The sequence below is a fragment of the Amblyraja radiata genome, chromosome 6, assembly GCF_010909765.2.
Source record: "Amblyraja radiata isolate CabotCenter1 chromosome 6, sAmbRad1.1.pri, whole genome shotgun sequence".
Taxonomy (NCBI): Eukaryota; Metazoa; Chordata; class Chondrichthyes; order Rajiformes; family Rajidae; genus Amblyraja; species Amblyraja radiata.
Genome location: NC_045961.1, coordinates 51379539 through 51403240, shown reverse-complemented (window position 1 = coordinate 51403240; position 23702 = coordinate 51379539). Strand labels below are relative to the sequence as shown.

General features: G+C 43.8%; 1 protein-coding gene across 4 annotated transcripts in view; it reads left to right on the top strand.

The window, feature by feature from the left end:
• Positions 1-283: 283 nt before the first annotated feature.
• Positions 284-23702, top strand: part of atp8a2 (ATPase phospholipid transporting 8A2) — a 279736-nt gene continuing 256317 nt past the window's right edge. The window contains exon 1 of one of the 4 annotated variants that reach the window (XM_033022781.1): positions 284-461. In XM_033022781.1, coding sequence (XP_032878672.1) covers positions 419-461 — 43 coding nt within the window. In that variant the 5' untranslated portion in view covers positions 284-418. Of the gene's footprint in view, positions 462-3788; positions 4008-23702 lie in introns of those variants that run through there. The other 3 variants (XR_004412354.1, XM_033022782.1, XM_033022784.1) reach the window with 3 other exon arrangements.

Here is a 23702-nt window from a genome sequence, read left to right as displayed (position 1 = left end):
CTCAGCGGGCTCTAAGATACATGGATAAGGGTCAGGTGCAGGCAGATGGGATGACTTTTTCTTTGCATCATGTTTGGCACAAACATTGCTGTACTGTACTCTGAGAGCAAATGCGGCAGAGGCAGAGAAGCATCCTTGCAGGGCCTGTCTGTCCCTTTGAATGATGCAGTATTAAGTGGAATTATGATGAGCAAATCTACCTAGCCATTCGGAGTGCTCGGTGAGCTGATGGATTAGCAGGAGGGCGGCACATGTTGAGTTCCCCTGCTGCCCGTCCCGTCCCGCCACTCGCTGCCTGTGCCCCCGCGGGCGGCAATGCCCAGCCCGCTGTGTCCCGTCCCCGGATCCCCGGAGCCAGAGCCGCAAGAAGCCCGCCGCTTGAGCACGCCATTGAACCAGCCTGCCTCGTCCCACCACGATGCCGTTCCCCGGGAAGTCAAGCAAGGTCCACAGTGCTGGAGGTGAGAGAGAGAGGGAGGGAAGGGGCGAGGCTGGTGGGACATCTTTTAGCGGGTAGAGCAGGGATAGGACGGGTCCACCTTCTCCCGACCTCCTTCCACCCTCCCTCTCCTTCAACGCCTTGGCTTCTGTCCGAAAGGCCGAGCATTGTCGCATGGCCGTGTTACAGCAGCCGATCACCTTGTGTGCAGATACTAGAGGAGCTCCTCTATAATCTTTGCGTTGCGCTGCCTGACATCAACAAACAGAGGTCCGCCCAACGCTTTGAGAAGGTCCATGTTCTGCAAGAAACCATCGGAGAGTCTCGTGTCACAATTAAAGAGATTCAGCTTTGATACGCCACAGCTTTCAAGACCCTACAACCCAGCCCCTCTCTGCCCTGTTTTGTACCCGTTTACCCAGATAGATGCATCGCGGTGTTGATGTTTTGATACAATGCTGTTTTGGAAGCACATGGTATTGAGTTGTGTGTGTGTGTTTGTATGTAGATGTCCTTGCACTCATTTCTTCCATCATCCCTATTAATGTAGACAGCAGGAACTGCAGATGCTGGTTTACAAAACAAAAGCACAAACCGATGGCGTAACTTGGAGCGTTTTTGAAAGTGGTGGGGGCTGTGATCACTGGTCACTGGCCTCGGGGGTACCCGGCGAGGGAGTGGAGCGACCGAGTGAAGGCAGGGTGTGGGAGGGGGGCAACCCCCTCCCACGGTAGGGACTTTTTGAAATTTGATGTATTAAAATCATGTATTAGTGCATTGTAGAAGTATGATTTCAATGTTTTTTGTTTGAAGTATTTTTAAGATAATGTAGGGCCTACATGAGAGATAGGGTAACTTTTTTTTCCACAGAAAGGGTGGTGGGTGTTTGGAACAAGCTGGCAGAGGAGGTAGTTGAGGCTGTGACTATCCCAACATTTAAGAAACAGTTAGACTGATAAATGTATAGGACAGGATTGGAGGGATATGGACCAAAAATAGGTAGTGTAGCTGGGACATGTTGGCAGATGCAACACTTGTCCCTTTACCTCCCCCCTCGACTCCGTTCAAGGACCCAAGCAGTCGTTCCAGGTGCGACAGAGGTTTACCTGCATCTCCTCCAACCTCATCTATTGCATCCGCTGCTCTAGATGTCAGCAGATCTATATCGGTGAGACCAAGCGGAGGTTGGGCGATCGTTTCGCCGAACACCTCCGCTCGGTCCGCAATAACCAAGCTGACCTCCCGGTGGCTCAGCACTTCAACTCCCCCTCCCACTCCGTCTCCGACCTCTCTGTCCTGGGTCTCCTCCATGGCCACAGCGAGCAGCACCGGAAATTGGAGGAACAGCACCTCATATTCCGCTTGGGGAGTCTGCATCCTGGGGGCATGAACATCGAATTCTCCCAATTTTGTTAGTCCTTGCTATCTCCTCCCCTTCCTCAGTCCCCCTGCTGTCTCCTCCCATCCCCCAGCCTTCGGGCTCCTCCTCCTTTTTCCTTTCTTGTCCCCCCCCCCCACCCCCGATCAGTCTGAAGAAGGGTTTCGGCCCGAAACGTTGCCTATTTCCTTCGCTCCATAGATGCTGCTGCACCCTCTGAGTTTCTCCAGCTTTTTTGTGTACCTTTGATTTTCCAGCATCTGCAGTTCCTTCTTAAACAACATGTTGGCAGATGTGGGCAAGTTAGGCCGAAGGGCCTGTTTTCACACTGTATCACTCTATGACTGCATTATACCTCCACCATGCATGAATGCTTCAAAATCAAGTGGTCGGGTTTTATTGCCATATACTCGCGTAGAAACATAGAAAATAAGTGCAGGAATAGGCCATTCGGCCCTTCGAGTCAGCACTGCCTTTCAATATGATCCTGGCTGATCGTCCAAATTCAGTACCCCGTTTCTGATTTCTCCCCATATCCCTTGATTCCGTTAGCCCTAAGAGCTAAATCTACAGTAACTCTTGAAAGCATCCAGTGAATTGGCCTCCACTGCCTTCTGCGATAAAGAATTCCACAGATTCACAACTCTCTGGGTGAAGAAAGTTTGTCCTCATCTCAGTCCTAAATGGCCTACCCCTTATTCTTAAACTGTGACCCCTGGTTCTGGACTCCCCCAACATCAGGACCATTTTTCCTGCAGTTCTAGTAAGTAAAAATCTAGCAGGCAAGCAGGATGCTTTCTCCAACCACCCCCATTTGAAGGCCACTATCTTCCACCACTTCTACCCTGTGCTTGGTACCTACTTCCAGCAGCCACTGGTTGTCCTCCAGGATGCACTGAGCCACAGCCTGGTCCATGGCGGTCACCAGGGTGAATTCAGCGCAGAGACTACGGCAGCGACGCAACGCTTCCGACGGCCCGGGACTCTTGCACTGTGAGGTTGCTCCGTGGCCGAAGCTGCAGCGAGCGACTCGCCAGGCCTGCAAACACTCGCCAGCCCCGGCTCCTCGTCCGCATCTGTCCCCGCCGCTGCTTCTGCTTCCATCCCTCCCTCAGCCCCGTCTCTCCAACAGCCACGACCAGGTTGCTCAGAGCACAGCAGTGCCTTGTCCAAAGCCGGAGACATTGAAACATGTCTAGCCAAAAAAGTGGGGTGGCTGCAGCCCTCCCAGCCCCCCCCCTCCCCCCCGGTTCCACGGCCCATGACTTGGCGGGTCAGGCAGTAACTCTGATGAAGAGTCAAGAATGTTTTATTGTTATGTCCCAAAACGGAACAATGAAATTGGGGTGGCTCAGCGGTAGAGTTGCTGCTTACAGCGCTGGAGACCTGGGTTCGATCCTGACTGTGGGTGCTGTCTGTACAGAGTATGTACCTTCTCCCTGTGACCATGTGGGTTTTCTCCAGGTGCTCCGGTTTCCTCCCACACTCCAAAGATGTGTGGGTTTGTAGGTTAATTGGCTTTAGTAACATAATAAATTGTGTGTAGCGTCAAGGGTGATTGCTGGTCGGCGTGGAATCGATGGGCCGAAGGGCCTGTTTCCGTGCTTTATCTCTAAAGATAAGTTCTTTCTTGCAGTAGCACAACAGATATGTAAACATCATACTCTGGTTAAATTATGTTTCGGGTTGGGATCCTTTGGAGATCCCTTAGTCCTCGCCTTTTACCCCTCTAGCCTCCTCATGCAACATAAAATACCCCTCTCGATCACACACTAGTCAACCTGAGGAGTACCTTCAGCAACAGACAGGTTCCACCAAGATGTAGTACAGAACGCCACAGGAGATCCTTCTTCCTTGTGCTATCAAACTGCAACTCCTCCCCCTTCTGTTGTGTGGTAGACTGACTACACCCCCCCCCCCCCCCCCCCCCCGTTGAAATGTGATCTCGCTCAAAGAAAAATGTCGCATTTTTAAAAACAAAAGTAAAAAGGAGTTGCATACCTGACAGGTATAAACATGTTCATGACATATTATATAATTAAAAAAAACACAAAATTTGAGTTTAGGAAGATAGTGGGAAAGAGACTGCAATGTTTGAAGAGAGGTCTAATAACCAAACGTGAATTCACAACGGAATATCCTGCTGTTCGAATTTTCTTTACAGCTCTGACAAAGAAAACACGTTTTAGGGTAAGACTGTCAGTAAATTGTGGTGGGAAGTTTGATTTCATTCCTCTCGGACTGCTGATGGCAAAAACTAAAGCTAATATTTTCAAATACTTAAACTTTGTTTGCGTGCCTTGCAGACTGATTATGTATAATTATACTGATTATATAATAATGTATTTTTATACCTGACTGTATCCAGTTGGAGGCATGTTTAATATACAGTGCCCTCTACAATGTTTGGGACAAAGACCCATCATTTATTTATTTGCCTCTGTACTCCACAATTTGCGATTTGTAATAGAAAAAAAATCACATGTGGTTAAAGTGCATATTGTCAGATTTTTATAAGGGTATTTTATATATTTTTGTTTCACCATGTAGAAATTACAGCTGTGTTTATACATAGTCGTCGTCGTCCCCCTCCCCCATTTCAGGGCACCATAATGTTTGGGACACATGGCTTCACAGGTGTTTGTAATTGCTCAGGTGTGTTTAATTGCCTCCTTAATACAGGTATAGGAGAGCTCTCAGCACCTAGTCTTTCCTCCAGTCTTTCCGTCACCTTTGGAAACTTTTATTGCTGTTTATCAACATGAGGACCAAACTTGTACCAATGAAAGTAAAAGAAACCATTATGAGACTGAGAAACAAGAATAAAACTGTTAGAGACCAGCGAAACCTTAGACTTACCAAAATCAACTGTCTGGAACATTAAGAAGAAAGAGAGCACTGGTGAGATTAATAGTCGCAAAGGGACTGGCAGGCCAAGGAAGACCTCCATAGCTGATGACAGAAGAATTCTCTCTATAATAAAGAAAAATCCCCAAACACCTGTCCGACGGATCAGAAACACTCTTCAGGAGTCAGGTGTGGATTTGTCAATGACCACTGTCTGCAAAAGACTTCATGAATATAAATACAGAGGCTACACTGCAAGATGCAAACTACTGGTTAGCTGTAAAAATAGGATGGCCAGGTTACAGTTTGCCAAGAAGTACTTAAAAGAGCAACCACATTTATGGAAAAATGTGTTGTGGACAGATGAGACGAAGATTAACTTATATCAGAGTGATGGCAAGAGCAACGTATGGCGGAGGGAAGGAACTACCCCTATCCAAAGCATACCACCTCATCTGTGAAACACGGTGGTGGGGGTGTTATGGCCTGGGCATATATGGCTGCTGAAGGTACTGGCTCACTTAACTTCATTAATGATACAACTACTGATGGTAGTAGCATAATGAATTCTGAAGTGCATAGACACATTCTATCTGCTCAAGTTTAAACAAATGCCCCAAAACCCATTGGCTGGCGGTTCATTCTACAGCAAGACAATAAAAACATAGAAACATAGAAAATAGGTGCAGGAGGAGGCTATTTGGCCCTGCGAGCCAGCACCGCCATTCATTGTGATCATCCACAATCAATAACCCATGCCTGCCTTCTCCCCATATCCCTTGATTCCGCCAGCCCCTAGAGCTCTATCTAACTCTCTTTTAAATTAATCCAGTGAATTAGCCTCCACTGCCTTTAGTGGCAGAGAATTCCACAAATTCACAACTCTCTGGGTGAAAAAGTTTTTACCATCTCAGTTTTAAATAGGCTCCCCTTTATCCCTCGACTGTGGCCCCTGGTTCTGGACTCCCCCAACATCGGGAACATTTTACCTGCATCTAGCTTGTCCAGTCCTTTTATAATTTTATATGTTTCTATAAGATCCCCTCTCATTATTCTAAATTTGAGTGAATACAAGCCCAGTCTTTCCAATAATTTCCTCACAATGATCTTAAACATACTGCTAAAGCAACAAAATTAGTTTTTTAAAGTTAAACAATATTCAATTCTTGAGTGGCCAAGTCAATCACCCGATCTGAACCCAATTGAGCATGTCTTTTATATGCTGAAGGGAAAATTGAAGGGGACTACCCCCCAAAACAAGCATAAGCTAAACATGGCTGCAATACAGGCCTGGCAGAGCATCACCAGAGAAGACACCCAGCAACTGGTGATGTCCATGAATCACAGACCTCAAGCAGTCATTGCATGCAAAGGATATGCAACAAAATACTAAACATGACTACTTTCATTTACATGACATTGCTGTGTCCCAAACATGATGGTGCCCTGAAATGGGAGAACTATGTATATACGCTGCTGTCATTTCTACATGGTGAAATCAAAATGTATAAAAATGGCCTTTATTAAAATCTGACAATGAGCACTTTAACCACATATGATTTTTCTTTCTATTACAAATCTCAAATTGTGGAGTACAGAGGCAAATAAATAAATGATGGGTCTTTGTCCCAAACATTATGGAGGGCACTGTAGTATGTGGGTGTTCTTTTACAAACAAAGCTTGTTCATATATAGACAGAAGAACTGCAGAGGAAACACTGAAGTGCTGGAGTAATTCAACAGGTCAGCCACTATCTCTGGAGGACATAAAAAGGCAGCACGGTGGCACAATGGTAGAGTTGCTGCCTTGCAGCGCCAGAGACCTGGGTTCAATCCTAAATATGGCTGTTGTTTGTACGTTCTCCTCATGACCTGCGTAGGTTTTTACCGAGAGCTCCGGTTTCCTCCCACAATCCAAAGACGTACAGATTTGTAGATTAATTGACTTGTAATATTGTAAATTGTCCCTAGTGTGTGTAGGATGGTGTTAATGTGCAGGGATCGCTGAACAGCACGGACATGGTGGACAAAAGGGCCTGTTTCTGCGCTGTATCTCTAAACTAAACTAATCTAAGACACGGATAGCATTAATGTAAGATGAGCATTTGATGGCACCAAGCCTGTACTTGCTGTACTTTAAAAGAATGAGGTGGGACCTCATTGAAACTGACAGAGTAGTGAAAGTTCTGTGTAGAGTGGATGCGGAGAGGATGTTTCCACTAATGGGAGAATCCAGGACCAGAGGGCACAGCCTCAGAATAAAAGGACGTACCTTTAAGGGCCTGTCCCACGTTGCGAATTTTTTCGGCAACTACCGGCCAAAAGACTTTGAACATTTCAAAATCCAGCGGCGACAAAAAAAATGTTGCCGACACTTGATAAAACACCGCGGGCCAATACGTCATCACGCCGCATCACGCCGCAAAATTTTCGGTGACCTGATACATCAGTCAATGATGCCAGCAGTCGCCGAAAAAATTGCCAAGTGGGACGGCCTTTAGAAAGGAGATGTGGAGGAATCTCTTTACTCAGGGATGGTGAATCTGTGGAATTAATCACCACAGATGGCTGTGGAGGCCAGGTCATTTTGTATTTTTAACGCACAGATTAACAGATTCCTGATTAGTAAGGATGTCAGTGGTTATGGGAATAAGGCAGGAGAGGAGTTGAGAGGGAAAGATAGATCAGGAATGATTGAATGGCGGAGTAGACTCTGGGCCGAATGGCCTAATGCTGCTCCTATGATTTATGAACATGATAGATAACATTTAGCTCAAAACCCTTCTTCAGACTTGGACTTCAGACCTGCATTTGCATAATCTTTCACAACCCCAACCTCCCAAGATCTTCATAGCGATGAGTAATTTTCCATGTGTTTATGCAATTAGTAGTTTTCTTAAAACAGCCTTAAATTAAAAGGCTAATAACACCCAAGTCATCTTATTGGACTTACAGTTCACTGGACGAGGTGCCGTGAATGTCCTTGAATGGATGAACATGCAAATGTGCCCATATTTGGTAATGGATATACAGGTCCACCACCGATTTTCCAGCACCTTTGGTTCCAGAGCCTTACCGTGTTATCTGTTTTGCTGGACCATCAGAGATCACAGCCTCAGAGGAGTTGAACGGTTCGCCTTGGCCGCCAGAGGGCCGAGATACTGGCCCACAAAGTCGGCTGTGGGAACGGATCAGTTAGAGTTCCAGAGCCCGGTTGCGGAAGTCAGGCTGCGGAAGTTCCGATGAGGTTGAGATTGGCCATCTCACCCAGCATAGGCGCCACTATTTTTTAGCGGGGGTGGGCTTCTGGGGGGAGGTTACATGTGCACTCACGTAATTTTGCCTGGAATAAAGGAGGTGACAGACCACCAGTTGCTGGAAAATTGGTAGTGGCCCCGTATTACATTGGAGACCCATCCGGAAGAGATTCATCAAGCTAAATATTGGGTTGAGAGCATTATTCTGTCGCAGCATTTCCACCAAGCAATGGGGCCAAGTCTCTCTTTTGCTCTATTATCTCTTGGAGCAGTCTTTTCCTCCCTTGCAGTATCAGTGTGTTCTGGCATATGTTTTCAATATAATCCGGTCTTATCCACCGTGAACACTTGCTCAGCATAATTACAATGCCCTCTCATTGCTAATTATCTGAGCCAATGAATCAGGAAAAACATTTGTTGCAACATGATTAGAACATGCTGTTTCACTGTGCTCCTTAATGATGAACAAATTAACCCTTGCTTTAAATTTGTTCATCCACCTTCTCTACATGTGACAAATTCTTACATTTGCTACCATGCAGTTTCTTAAAATAATTTGAACAGGCTTTTTGTTTTTAGATACAGCATATAAACGGGCCCTTTGGCCCTCGCCAACCAGCGATCACCCATACACTAGTTCTATCCTACACTCTAGGAACAATTTTACCAAATCCAATTAGCCGACACACCTGTACATCTTTGGAATGTGGGAGGAAACCGGAGCACCTGAAGAAAACCCTTGTGGTCACAGGGAGAACATACAAACTCCATACAGACGCCACCCGAAGTTAGGATCGAACCCATAATGCTGGTGCTGTGAGGCAGCAACTCTACCATGATGCCACTCTTGCCGCCTACTTTTTGCTTTTGCAATAAATCAGTCAAGGGTTCGGTGTTGATTCTGATCTTTAAGCCGAATCGCCATTAGGCTTTTCCATCTTGCTACTTTGTAGTGATGAATGTTTGCATTGGGACCAGTCCTCTAACCTGCTCAAGAAAGCACAATTTTTCATGGATTATCTGGTGTAAATTCTGACTTTCAAGCCAAATCACCAACGGTTTGTTCATCGCAGGTGCTTTGTAATAATGGTAGCCAGCATCGGCACCAGTCATTTAATCTGCTCTAGAACGCACACGTTTTTTTTTATCAGACTGACCATTGAATAATAAAGCTCGAAGTTCCCGACCTGAAATATCACCTATTCATGTAGAAGCAGTAGAAGCAAGGAATTGTAGTTGCTGGTTTACACAAAAGGATACAAAATGCTGGAGTAACTCAGCGGGTTGGGCAGCATGTCTGGAGAACACGGATAGGTGACGTTTCTGTTTGGGATCCTTCTTCCGACCCTATTCGGAACCTATCCATGTGGACATCAAATGGGAACCAGAATTGTTGTTGAAAATTTAAATTATCTGGTTAAAGTGATCTCGTGGATGTAAATCACAACAAAGGTCAAGCAGATATGATTTCTTCGCTCCATAGATGCTGTTGCACCCGCTGATTTTCTCCAGCTTTTTTGTGTACCTTCGATTTTCCAGCATCTGCAGTTCCTTCTTAAGCAGATCTGATTAATTGTTCTGAGTAAAAACTTCTCAATGTTTTTATATGTGGTGTATATTTTCATCCTTGACTGATCATGTTGAGCTTTGAGAGTCATTATCAATCGCAGCTGTGTTAAACGATTTGTTGAGTCACGTTAGCTCCTTAAAAAAGTAAAATATCCCAACGCTTTATAAATTAATGACTGGACAAAATTTGTTGCTGAGCCATTGGGATATTAGTGGGAGAAAAGACAATTATCTTTTGTCATCCACGATGTACGGACACATGATAAAAGGAGTAACGTTTAGTGCGAGTTAAAGTCCGATTAAAGACACGCTGAGGGTCACCAATGAGCTAACTGGTGGTAGCTCAGGACTACTCTCTAGTTGTTTTAGGTTTGTTCAGTTGCCTGTTCAGAAGAAACTGTCCCTGCAACGCACACCTCCTGATTGCCCGGTTGCTCAGCTTTCAACTCCCATTCCCACTCTGACCTTTCTGTCCTGGGCCTCCTCCATGGCCAGAGTGAGGCCCAGCGCAAATTGGAGGACCAGCACCTCATATTTCACTTGGGTAATTTGTACCCCAATGGTATGAACATTGACTTGTCTAATTTTAGATAGTCCTTGCTTTCTCCCTCCTTCCCCTTCCTAGTTCTCCCACATCCTACTGTCTCCGCCTACTTCCTTTCTTTTTCCGCGCACCCCCCCCCCCCCTCACATCAGTCTGAAGAAGAGTCTCAACCCGAAACGTCGCTAATTCCTTCCCTCCATCGATGCTGCCTCACCCGCTGAATTTCTCCAGCATTTTTTGCCTACCTCCAGATTCAGGGACAGTTTCATCCCAGCTGTTAACAGGCAACTGAACCATCCTATCAACAATTAGAGAGTGGTCCTGAGCTACTATCTACCTTGCTTGAGACTCTTGTACTATCTTTAATCAGATTTTACTGGACTTTATCTTGCACTAAATATTATTCCCTTTATCATGTATCTGTACACTGTGGACGGCTCAATTGTAATATTATAATCTTTCCACTGACTGGATAGCACGCATCAAAAGATGTACCTTAGTACATGTGACAATAAACTGAACTAAACTAATTGGTAGATTTCAAACAATATTTTAAAGCAGAGGAGGGCGCCCAAGAGGCAGAGATTTATGGAGGGAATGTGAAGTTAAAGGCTAGGTGAAATCATTATTTTATTTTGTTTAGGCCAGGCCATTGCTGGCATTTGTTGCCCACTCCTAGTTGTCCTAGAAAGTGTGGCTTCATCGACCTTTTCAGAGTTAAAGGTACTGAAGAGAAGCAATTAAAATTCAGGAAAACAGTTGGGGATTTTGTACAGTTGCAAGGTGGGAAAAGATTAGAGAGATCAAGGAAATGAGGGTGAGAATTTGAAAACTGAATGTCAGACAGAGTTGGAGCCAAGGAAACGGATAGCAGTGGTTTGAATGACATCCAGTTTATTGAGGGAGTAAAGGTAAAATAAATTCAGGAAAGTATTGAATAATCAAGTCCCGACATGTGGGAAAAAAGTGTCGGAAAACAAAACAGTGCTGGAGGTTTTGGGGTGGAACCTTTCTCCAGAGATACTGGCTGACCCGCTGAGTTACTCCTGTATTTTGTCTTTTTTGTAAATCAGCATCTGCAATTCCTTGACATAGAAACGTGGATGAAAATTTTGATAGCAGGTGAGCCCCCCTTGATAGATGTATATAAAATTAAGAGAGGCATAGATGGGGTCGACAGTCAGAACCTTATTCCCCAGGGTGGAAATGTTCAACACTAAAGGGCAATCCATGCTCTTCGAGAAGCTGCCTGACCTGCTGAGTTACTCCAGCACCTTGTAGCCTTTTGGGAATGGATAGGCAATGTTTCGGGTCAGGACCCTTCTTTCAACTCCACAGAAGCAGCTTGACCGAGTGCGTTACCCCAGCACTCTGTAATTTTGTTCAAGATTCTAGCATCTGCAGTTCCTTGTGACTTCTCCAGAATAATAGTTTAACTATGCCAACTGTAAAAGGCACATTCTGTTCCAGAAAAGTTTTTGATTGTAACCAAGTTTTGTGCTTCAGAATGAAAACTGCTGAATCACATCCTGTGAGTAGCAGACATTAGGTTTCTTAATGTCTGAATTTGTAACTTTGCAGCCAGCGAACTTGGAGAGCAGTACCAGTGGGTAGTCACCTTACCAAATTAAAAAAAAACGTTACATTGATTAGTTATCTGGAGATATTTCAATATTCACACAAACATACCATCTAGTTCTGTATAACACAATCTTCCCACATCTAGCTCAGCATTTATCTAGTTGGTGTCATGGCTCAAATAAACGGACCATTTTTCCCAGATATTCTCAAATGAATTCTCCTTGACTCTCAAGGAATAAGTCAGTTTCTCCATAGTAAAGATGTCTTGCACAATTTCTAGCCACTGTTCCTGTTTTTTTTTTTTTTCATTAAGCCACTGCCTGGTAATGGCCTTCCTACTTGCTGCAAGTAAAACTTTAATCAAATAAGTATCTTCTATCTTTACAATATCTTTAATGTGCCCCAGATACATCACAGGGCAGGTATTTGGATTTTATAACCCAAGATATTTTTAACAGCTACGTTAACATTTTCCCAGTATGGCCTTATCTTTACACAGTTCCAGAAAATATGCGAGTGGTCTGCCTCCATACTCCCTCCCGCACAGCCTCCAACAGTGTTGTTGTACAGCAAGTTGTCTGCTTTTTATATTGGGTGTTATAAAAAAGCGAGTTAGATTCTTCCAGCAAAATTCTCTTCATACTAGTGAGCTTGTGGATGAACATTGTGTTTCACACATTTGATACCATTCTTCTTCTGTTATTTGAATTTTTAATTCTGCTTCCATTTTGTTTTTATGTAGAGCGTTGATTCTCCCTCACTTCCCACTAGAGCTTGTTAGAAAGCAGAGATGACCCGAGACCCCTTCTGTTTGTATGCATCCACAATCATCTTGAAAATATTTGAAGTTTCATCTTGTTCTGGCCTTATCTCTTTTTTAAAGTAGTCTCTTAATTGCAAGTATCTAAAAAAATCTTTGTTTTCGAGACCATACTTTGACTTTAAATCTTGGAAGCTCATAAACTCGCCATTTTCTGAAACTGTATACATTGCCATCAGGGCCGGCCTTAGGAGGTGCGGAGCCCAATTGGGAACAATTTTGGTGAGCCCCAGGTTCCCAGCCAAGGTCTGTAGATTCATAGAAATATAATTAAAGTCTATTATAGACTTTATATCTCTATGGTAGAATGGAAAGTAATCAAAATGTGCACTTAAAAAGTGCCTGCGACTTAATGGACCAAACAGATCTAAGCTACATTTTAATATAAAATTGCATACATGTAAGCCTACAAGTAACAAACAAAATTGTAGATCACCTCTGAAAAGTACATAGTTATAATACCACTTGTTTTAGTGACTGTGAAATGAAAAAAAAAGTAATTTAATTAAATAGATCCTGGAAAACCAATAACCATTGGTGAAAAACCAGTCCAGGCAATAAATTTAGGGCTTCAGCCCCATCCTACCCTTTGGGCTTCTACCCCATCCTAACTTAGTTGTGTGTGTTAGTTGTCTGTGTGTGATGTGTGTGTGTTAGTTGTCTGTGTGTTTGTGTGTGTGGGAGGGAAGGAGATAAGGGAGGGAGGGAGGGAGAGAAGGGAGGGAGGGAGGAAGGGAGAGAAAGGAAGGAGGGAGAGAAGGGAGGACGGACAGAAGGGTGGGAGGGAAGGAGAAAGGAGGGGGGAAGGAGAGAAAGAAGAGATGGAACGAATGAGAGAAGGGAAAAGAGAGAGGAAGGAGGGAGGGAAGGAGACAAGGGGGGAGGGAAGGAGAGAAGGGAGGGAGGGCCAGCGGCGGGAGCAGATGCCGGGGTCCGGGCTGACGGGTGTGAGCTGAGGCCGATGTTTGTAAACGTTGCTCCAACCCCCGGCCCGGACCTCCCTGTATTGTTCACCGCGTCTCCCCGGGGAGAGAGAGGGGTGGAACCGGGGCTGTGTGCGTGAAGCACGGCGACTGGAGGGGCGGGAGCGCTGCCGTGAGCGAACGACCCACCTCCCCCTCTCCCCCTTCTTCATTCCCCCTCACACCCCCTTCCCCGTCTACCCCTTTCTAGCCCCTCCATCTGTCTACTCTCTCTCTCCGCCCCTCTCTCCTCCCTCCACCCGGGGTAGATCTACCCGAGCCAAGAGTAGATAACTCTGACGCGGGGCCCCCTTACTCGCGGGGCCCAATTGGGAGCAATCGGTCCAATCGGCTTAAGGCCGGCCCTGATTGCCGTTATGCCTTTTTGTGCACATTCTTTGAATTTTGAATCATACACCTCTGGCTTAAACTTTGAGTCATATGCGAACTACTTCAATGCGTGAACCCCTCTTTTTAATTTGTATTTTTCCACTATAACATTCCATATTTCTAACGTAAATGCTACTATTGGATCCATAGCATGTATCAAAGCCTCTCTCAGATATTTGTCTCCCACCAAAATCTGGGTCTGGTAACCCTGTATCTCCCTTTCCATTTCTTTCCATCGAGATTCATAATCAGGTCAGCACCAACAAGCCAGAGATCTGAGTTGAGCTGCATAAAAGTATTTCCTCAGATTTGGTAAAGCCATTCTACCCTTGCTTTTCGGCAGTTGAAGTGTTGTTAGTTTTATTCTTGGTTTTTTGCTATTCCAAATGAATCTAAAGATCATCTTATCCCAGGCTATGAATTTGTCTCGGGGAACATTAATTGGGAGAGATTGGAATAAATATAGTGGTTTAGGTAGGATATTCATTTTTACCATTTGTATTCTGGCACTGAAGTCTAGAGGAAGGGTAGACCATCTTTCAACATCCTTTTTGATGTTTTCTTCAATTTTGTTATAATTAGTTTCAAACATGTTGGAAAGTGTTTTGGTTATAGTTACACCAAGATACTGCATCGATTTTGAATTCCATTTCAGATTATATGCATCTCTGATTTGTTGGGATGGAGAATAATTGAATGAAAGAATTTGTGTTTTTGTTATATTCAGTTTATACCCTGAGTAGTATCCATATATTTCATTAGGTTCATTAGATTTGGGAGATATATCTGGTCGTTCAAGAAAAATAATGACATAATCAGCGAAAAGACAAATGATATGTTCTATCCCCCCTATTTTGACCCCCTGCAGGTCTTCTCTCTGCCTTATTGCTTGTGCTAAGGGTTCAATATACAAAATGAAGAGAGTAGGAGAAAGACAGCATCCTTGTCTTGTGCCCCTCTCTAACTGGATCCTTTTTGATAGGTTTCCATTTACCTTAATCGTAGCTGTAGGCTCCTGATATATTGTTTTAATACACCGAATTGAATCTTCATTGAAACCAAATCTCCTTAGTACTTCATATAAAAATACCCAACTAACATTATCAAATGCTTTTTCGGCATCTAAACTGACCAGGACCATATTTGTATCCTTTTTTTTTTAGCATTATCCACAATGTGGAGGGTTCTTCTAATATTGTCCTGTGTTTGACACCCCCTAATAAATCCAGTTTGGTCTTCAGTAATCAGATCTGGTACAAAAGTCTCTAGTCTTTTGCAAATGATTGAGGTAAATAGTTTGTAGTCTACATTTAAAATTGAGATTGGCCTGAAAATTTTACATTGCTCTTTGTCTTTGCCTTCCTTAGGTAAAATGGTAATAATTGCTTCCTTCCATGATGGGGGAGCCCTGCCCTCTTTAAGGGTCCAGTTAAAGCAAGACAGGAGCAGAGGTGTTCTTAAAGGCCTTGTACCATTCTGGTGGAAATCCATCGCTGCCTGGTGATTTACTAGCCTTAAGTCTACTGACTGCAGCTCCTTAACCGTAAATTGTGACGTAATGGTATTATTTTGTATCTCACCAATGGATGGCAGGTCGAGTGAGCCCTGTCACACTGTGCGAGCTGACCCACGAGGTACCCCAAGCGAAAGACCCGTGGTTGTGTACGAGATTCCAAGTGTATGATCAAGAGTTTAACCAAGTTCCCACGGGTTTGACTAAATTTACTGTTTACTTGTCATTTCTTCGATGTTCCAAGTTCGTCTCCCGAGTTACTAAGTTCCTCTCCCGAGTTACTCTTGAGCCAACCTCTCATGAAGGTTGAATGAAGGTCTGTTTTAATAAGCAACAGTGTTAAAGAGGACATCTCCATCCTGCGTCTTTGAGCTGGGGAAAGGAAAACGAGAGATGTAGAACAAAAGTAACGATGATAAAGGGAACAGGCCATTCATTGTTAGCTGCTCCAGTTTTATGTGTCCATCTTCGGTTTAAACCAGCATCAAGTCAAGTCAAGTTTATTTGTCACATACACATACGAGATGTGCAGTGAAATGAAAGTGGCAATGCTCGCGGACTTTTGTGCAAAAGACAAACAACCAAACAACCAAACAAACTATAAACACAATCATAACACACATATTCTTTTACATAATAAATAATGGAAGGAAAAACGTTCAGTAGAGTTAGTCCCTGGTGAGATAGGCGTTTACAGTCCGAATGGCCTCTGGGAAGAAACTCCTTCTCAACCTCTCCGTTCTCACCGCATGGCAACGGAGGCGTTTGCCTGACCGTAGCAGCTGGAACAGTCCGTTGCAGGGGTGGAAGGGGTCTCTCATGATATTGTTGGCTCTGGAGTTGCACCTCCTGATGTATAGTTCCTGCAGGGGGGCAAGTGAAGTTCCCATAGTGCGTTCGGCCGAACGTACTACTCTCTGCAGAGCCTTCTTGTCCTTGGCAGAGCAATTCCCAAACCAGATGGTAATGTTCCCGGACAAGATCTGCTGTTCCTTCCAACACATTCCAAAGTGATTGAGGTTTTTTTATTCGTAAGAAGAGATTTTATTTTCACTCCCTGTCCGGAGGCTGTTGTAAAAGGCTGCACGGGTTCGTACATGGTGACTGGTCCTCTGAGGGCAACGCGTTATGATGTGGTTTTGTTGAAGAGCTGGGAGAACAATGTTGACAGGTTGCATACAGGCAGTGTAACCACCAAGGTCATTAGATTAAGTTACAAAAAATGTCCGTGTACTAACACATAAAATACTCCAAAACAGAGCTAATGCATAAAAAGTGCGGGCGGCGTTTTATTGATTGAAGCTGAATCAATAATGATCTTATCTCGATTTACTTTTGAACGACAGTTCATTTTAAGCTGCTTCCTCATTTATTCAGTGGCTGCCCAGTAAGAAAAACGGGTTTAACCGGAGATACATTTTAATATGTTGTCAACCTCCCTTGTTTATCTGAGTAATATGTTTTCGGCAATCTTCCTTCAACCAGTTTGGCTGCGGAGCAAAGATTACTGTACACTTTCCTGGCATTTCCGAAATAGTGGGTTCTTCTCCCGTCGCCGCGTTATTTTTTATGTGTAGGAAGGAACTGCAGATACTGGTTTAAACCGAAGATAGATACAAGAAACTGGAGTAACTCGGCGGATCAGACAGCTTCTCTGGAAAAAAGGAACATGTGACGCTTTGGGTCGAGACCCTTCTTTAGACCCTTGTTTAATGCCTGACGAATAAATGTTCTGAAATGGAAAAGCGGAGACTTTGGATATTCCAAAGACGCAATAAATACAGATTGCACGTCATTTGGAAAACAACAAGTGATCCTTTGCAATCTAAAATCAAAATTAACCCAGCAGCCAAATGCAGGGTGGCGATCCGAAACATGTTCTCCACAGATGTTAGTTCAGCACTTTTGTGTTTCAAGACAACAGCACCATGGTAGTGGGAGATGGTGGCGGAAATATTGAATGGAACACAAGCCTTGCTGTACTGTAGACTCTGCAGAAACCTGTTGGGTATGAGTGGTTTAGAGGGATAGAGGCCAAATGTGAGACGAGGTCATCCCTCAGCCTTCTGCACTGCAAAGAAAAAAAACTCAAACCTATCCACCTTCTTCTTGCAACCCAAGCCCTCCAGGAAGGACTTAGCTTGGCATGAACAAGTTGGACCGAGGGGGCTTTTTCCGTGCTGTAACACTCTATGACCCCCCCATAACCAAACCATTTAAATCTCTCAGAGCGGGTGCCATTCTTGACACGCACGGAGATTGTGACAGACTCCCTGGTCTACAGGCAGGGCACAAAGTTGATGTATCGGATTCACAGGGACATTGGCCACCCCCTCGCCTCTCAGAGTATTTTTCCCCCCCTACATTCTTCCTCTATTTGCGAGGCCTCCCTTTAACTGAAACACTCCACTTGATCGCTCTCTACCGCAGGGATTTGCTCCCACATTATGTAATTGTTTAGAATTTACAGCATGGGAACAGGACCTTTGGCCCACCGAGCTCACGCCAACCATCGATCACCCGTACCCAATTTCTCGTTTATCCCACTTAAGCATCCCACACACTAGTGGCAATTTACAGAAGTCAATGAACCCACAAACCTGTACGTCTTTGGAGGTTTGCTCCTCCGTTCTGCTGGTCACAATAATTATGAATTAACCCCCCCTCCCCCCGGTCTCACGCACATGGAATTAGTTCTTCTATATACACGGTTTAAAGTCCCATATCAGGTTTACCTCTTAATTTCCAATTCATCTCACCCCCAATCCAAAAGAAAATCACTCCACTGTTCATTTTTAAAGAAAACGTGCCTTAAGGGGACTGCAAAGAGTTAATAATATTTGCTACATACACTTCAGTAGTATATACGTCTGTATATTTAAATCAAACACCAACATAAAATGGATTTGACACAAATGGTCACTGTCACCATTTTAATATGGTAGTAAAAACAGACGAGAAACATGTAGAGAGTTTATAATAATGTCGACATAGGTTAGTGAACGACAGTCTTGTGTTTGAGTGATGTAAAGCAACCTGTGCCCTGACAGGGATTACACCAGGCACTTATCTATTCCATCCTACCATTGACCTATTATTTGAGGAAATTCACACCATGCCACACATTACCATTGCAGGTCGACCTAATTTCAGTGTTTAGTTACAACAGGCAGATTACTTAAACAATCTTAAATATTGTCAGATAATTTGTTAACCTGGGGGCTGTAAGTGGAAACAAATGGAAAGTATATTTAGAACATAAACCCAGAAAAATAATTGCGTTACCCAAAGAGTGACAAATGTTTGGAATAATCCTGTAAGGCAGAGAAGAGTCCAAATGAAATCATGATAGTTGTAGACTCACGAGTCACTATGGTAAACGCACGGGCGACTACGTTCTTACAACGTGTTTAAATGTTTCCATTTTTAACTTCAAGAGTACATTTTACTCATGGAAAGCTTGAAACATGTTTGAATTTTTTCAAGAGTTATCAAGTTTCACAGGTACCTGCCGTTAGCACCACGAGTCGCTAAGTTGCGTCCACGAGTTCCAACGTTCCCGCTATGTTAATTGTACGTGATTACCACGAGTTAAATTTGTTTTAAACTCGGGGTGCCTCGTGGCTCAGCTCGCACAGTGTGACAGGGGTTTTAAGAAAACTTCTCATTGTCCTTTCGTCAGCTGATGGTGGTTTAGAATAGAGTTTCTTATAGTACTCTTCAAATATTCTTTCTATCTCATCTGGCTCATGTGATAATTGATTGGTTTTAGGATCTCTTATTTTCTGAATTGTTTTAGAGGTCTGCTGTTTACTCAGGCGTCTGCACAGGATTCTAGTTGCTTTTGGACCTGCTTCATGCCCTTTTTTCCATATCTCCCCTGAGGATCTCTCCCCCCTTATTTCCTTAATCTGTTTTAGTACCAACTGATCCTGTGTGTTTTTATGTTTTTTCTTCAATTCTTTCAATTCTTCTACTTTATGTTCATATGTAGCTAGCCGGGCCTTTTTTTGTGTGATGATAGACAATAGGTGCAGGAGTAGGCCATTCCGCCCTTCGAGCCAGCACCGCCATTCAATGTGATCATGGCTGATCATCCCCAATCAGTACCCCGTTCCTGCCTTCTCCCCATATCCCCTGAAACTGCTATATTTTAGAGCCCTATCTAGCTCTCTCTTGAAAGTATCCAGAGAACTGGCCTACACCGCCCTCTGAGGCAGAGAATTCCACAGACTCACAACTCTCTGGGTGAAAAAGTGTTTCCTTATCTCCGTTCTAAATGGCTTATCCCTTATTCTTAAACTGTGGCCCCTGGTTCTGGACTCCCCCAACATCGGGAACATGTTTCCTGCCTCTAGCGTGTCCAAACCCTTAATAATCTTATATGTTTCAATAAGATAACCTCTCATCCTTCTAAACTCCAGAGTATGCAAGCCCAGCCGCTCCATTATCTCAGCATATGACAGTCCCGCCATCCCGGGAATTAACCTTGTAAACCTACGCTGCATTCCCTCAATAGCAAGAATGTCCTTCCACAATTTAGGGGACCAAAACTGCACACAATACTCCAGGTGTGGTCTTACTAGGGTCCTATACAACTGTAGAACGACCTTTTTGCTCCTATACTCAACTCCTCTTGTTATAAAGGCCAACATGCCATTCGCTTTCTTCACTGCCTGCTGTACCTGCATGCTTACTTTCATTGACTGATGAACAAGGACCCCCAGATCCCTTGGTACTTCCCCTTTTCCCAACTTGACACCATTTAGATAGTAATCCGCCTTCCTGTTTTTGATACCAAAGTGGATAACCTCACATTGATGCACATTAAACTCCATCTGCCCACTCACCCAACCTGTCCAAGTCACCCTGCATTCTCATAGCATCCTCCTCACAGTTCACAATGCCATCCAGCGTTGTGTCATCTGCAAATTTGCTAATGTTACTTTGAAATCCACTTGTAATTTAATTTGAAAATCTAATTGATTTTGTCAGGACGATCAGCTTTCCATGTATAACTGCCCTCATAGCATCCCACAGTATTACAGGATCCATATCCCCATTATCATTCTCTTCTATGTACCTTTTTATCTCTTGCCTTATTTGTTCCACATTTGCCTTACCATTCAAAATACCCACATTGAGCCTCCAAATAGTATTTCTTTTTCTACTTTTCAAATGTACTGTCAAGCTGATTGCACTGTGATCAGATACATCTGCCACCCTGATTTTACACTCTGTGATCCTGTGGCTTTCACCCATATTTCACCCGTATTCATTAAAAAGTAGTCAATCCTGGAGTAGACTGAGTGAGGTACTGAATAATGTGTATAGTCCCTTTTCTCTCCAAACATCAATTAGGCCCATTTCTTGCACTGTTGTGTTAATAAACGTGGTCAGATGCATCTTGGTTTTTTTTAGGCTTGTATCCAAATTACAATTCATGACCACATTGAAATCCCCTCCACATATCAAAAAACCTTCAGTCTCTCAAGCAAAACAAACAGAGTTTTGAAAAAACATTTGGTACTCTCTGGGGGGGGGGGGGGGGGGGGGGGGGCATATACATTGATCAGTGTCACTACTTTGTTTTCCAGCTTTCCTTTAACTAATTCATACCTTTCCTCTTTGTCCTGACGTCTTTATGGCATTCAAATAATAATAATATAATAATAATATAATATATCTTTGATTGTCATTGCACGTCAGTGCAACGAGATTTAGTGTGCAGCTCCACTGATGTACAAGAAAGGTAAATAAATACAATACATAAATAAGCAAGCTGAATTGATTGACGTGACCATCTGAGGGAGACTGTCCAAAGGGAGTGGGTGGGGGGGCACTCATTAGGGCCGGTTCAGAGCCGCTATAGCTCTTGGGATAAAACTGTTCCTGAGTCTAGAGGTTCGGGCGTAGAAGGCCTTGTAACGTCTGCCGGAGGGAAGTAGTTGAAACAGACCGTGGCAGGGGTGTGATGAGTCCTTATGGATGCTGAGGGCCTTCCTGAGGCACCGCGTGTGGTAGATGCCCTCCAAGGCTGGTAGCTCTGTCCCGATGATCCGCTGCGCTGAAGAGCTCCTCTCCGCCTCCGTGCAGCTGAGATACCACACAGAGATGCCATACGTTAGTATGCTCTCTGTGGTGCAGCGGTAGAACGTTGTCAGCAGCTGTTGGGGCAGACCAGTCTTTTTTAATGTCCTCAGGAAGAACAGTCGTTGCTGTGCCTTCTTGACCAGCGCGGTGGTGTTTGTGGACCATGTGAGGTCTTCTGAAATGTGAGTGCCCAGAAACTTAAAGCTGGACACTCTCTTCACACTTTCCCCGTAAATGGAGATTGGGGCGTATCCTCCAGAATGGGACCTCCTGAAGTCAATAATCAGCTCCTTGGTCTTGGAGGTGTTTAGTGCCAAGTTGTTATTGGCGCACCAGTCCGCCAGGTTCTGCACCTCCGCTCTGTAGTTTGTTTCATCACCGTTGGTGATCAGCCCAATCACTGTTGTGTCGTCTGCAAACTTCACGATGGTGTTGGTGTCGAATGCAGGGACACAGTCGTGAGTGAAGAGGGAGTAGAGCATGGGGCTTAGTACACAACCCTGTGGTGTGCCGGTGCTCAGGGTGATAGTGGAGGACAGGTGCGGGCCCAGTCTCACTGCCTGCGGTCGCTCCGTGAGAAAGTTCAGGATCCAAGCGCATATCGGTGAGCTGAGGCCTAGCTGGTGGAGTTTGGTGGTGAGCTTGGTGGGGATGACCGTATTGAATGCAGAGCTATAGTCAATGAAGAACATCCTCACATACGTGCCCTGTCTGTCCAGGTGAGTCAGGACAGTGTGAAGGGCCAGAGAGATGGCATCCTCTGTCGATCTATTTGCCCTGTATGCAAATTGATGGGAGTCCAGTGAGGCAGGGATGCTGGATTTAATATGGGAGAGGACCAGCCTTTCGAAGCACTTCATGGGGATTGGAGTCAGGGCAACCGGCCGGTAGTCGTTGAGGTTAGTGATTTTGGACTTTTTCGGCACCGGCACTATGGTGGCTGTTTTCAGGCACTTGGGGACGGTTGCCAGAGATGGAGATAGATTGAAGATTCTCGTGAATACCTCCGCCAGCTGTCCAGCACAGTCCTTTAATACTCTTCCCTGTACTCCATCCGGGCCTGCAGCCTTGCGTGGATTGATCCTACGCAGAGCGCACTGTACCTCCTGAGTGCTCAGTGTTAAGGCCTGTCCCTCCGCTATGGCCGGGGTTATTCCACAAATTTGACTCCATTTGTGATAAGGATAGCACTCCCCTCTTTTGGCTAGTTTTGTCGGAACAATAAAATGCGTTTCTAAAGCCAAAGCGTTTTAATTTCTCATGTTCTTGTTGAGGCAGGTGGGTTTCTTGTAAAAATAGTACCTGAGCCTTTACTTTTTTCAGTTTAGCCAGGACCTTGCTCCTTTCTATTTATTTATTTATCTATCTATTTATTTATTTATTTATCCATTTATTTATTTATTTACTTGTTTTTATTAGAAGCGTATACATATCATAACCAAAACATGATTTGTTTACCAGTTACATATTAACACAGCTTCTGTTTATTTTTTATAGATTTTTTTGAAAGATCTATAGAGAGAAGGGAGGGAGAAAAATAAATAAATAAATAAATGAAAGAGATTACCGATAACACAATTTTGGAGATAGGTCCCTAGATTATAAAGTGTAATTTTCATCCAATCCTGGATTCAAGTTTCAGTCAAGCTTCCGTGCTGAACCAATTTACCCTTTCAGAAAATCAATAAATGGAGACCATATTCGAGCAAATAGTCTCAGACATTTCCATAATCCACATTTTAATTGTGGGGGTTGTTGGGTTTCCCTAAAATTTTAATATTAATTTTTTCCCCAATTATTATACTATAATCAAGGAAATTTATTTGGTTTATTGTAAGTTTTATGCTTTGTTCTGAAATTCCTAATATTATTAGTTTTGGATCAGGATCCAATTGGATATTAACAACTTCAGAAATAATTTTTAAAATATCTGTCCAGAAATGTTTTATTTTTTTACAGTTTACAAAAGTATGAGTTAAATTAGCTTCTAAATATTGACATTTATCACAGATAGGAGAGATATTTGGAAAAATTCTGTTTAATTTTGTTTTAGAATAGTGCAGTCTATGTAGTACTTCAAATTGTATTAAAGAGTGTCTGGCATTTAACGAGCATTGATGTATATGTTGTAAACTTTCATCCCATATATCTTTCATTATGGGTGGACCTTGCTCCTTTTAGCTGGATTATTCATCTCATTTACATTGAATGACACCAATTTAATTGTATTACGTGACATTTAATTTACCTAATCCTGTATTGCATTCATAAATCTCCAGATAACTTGGAACTGTGCAGGTCTGAACATC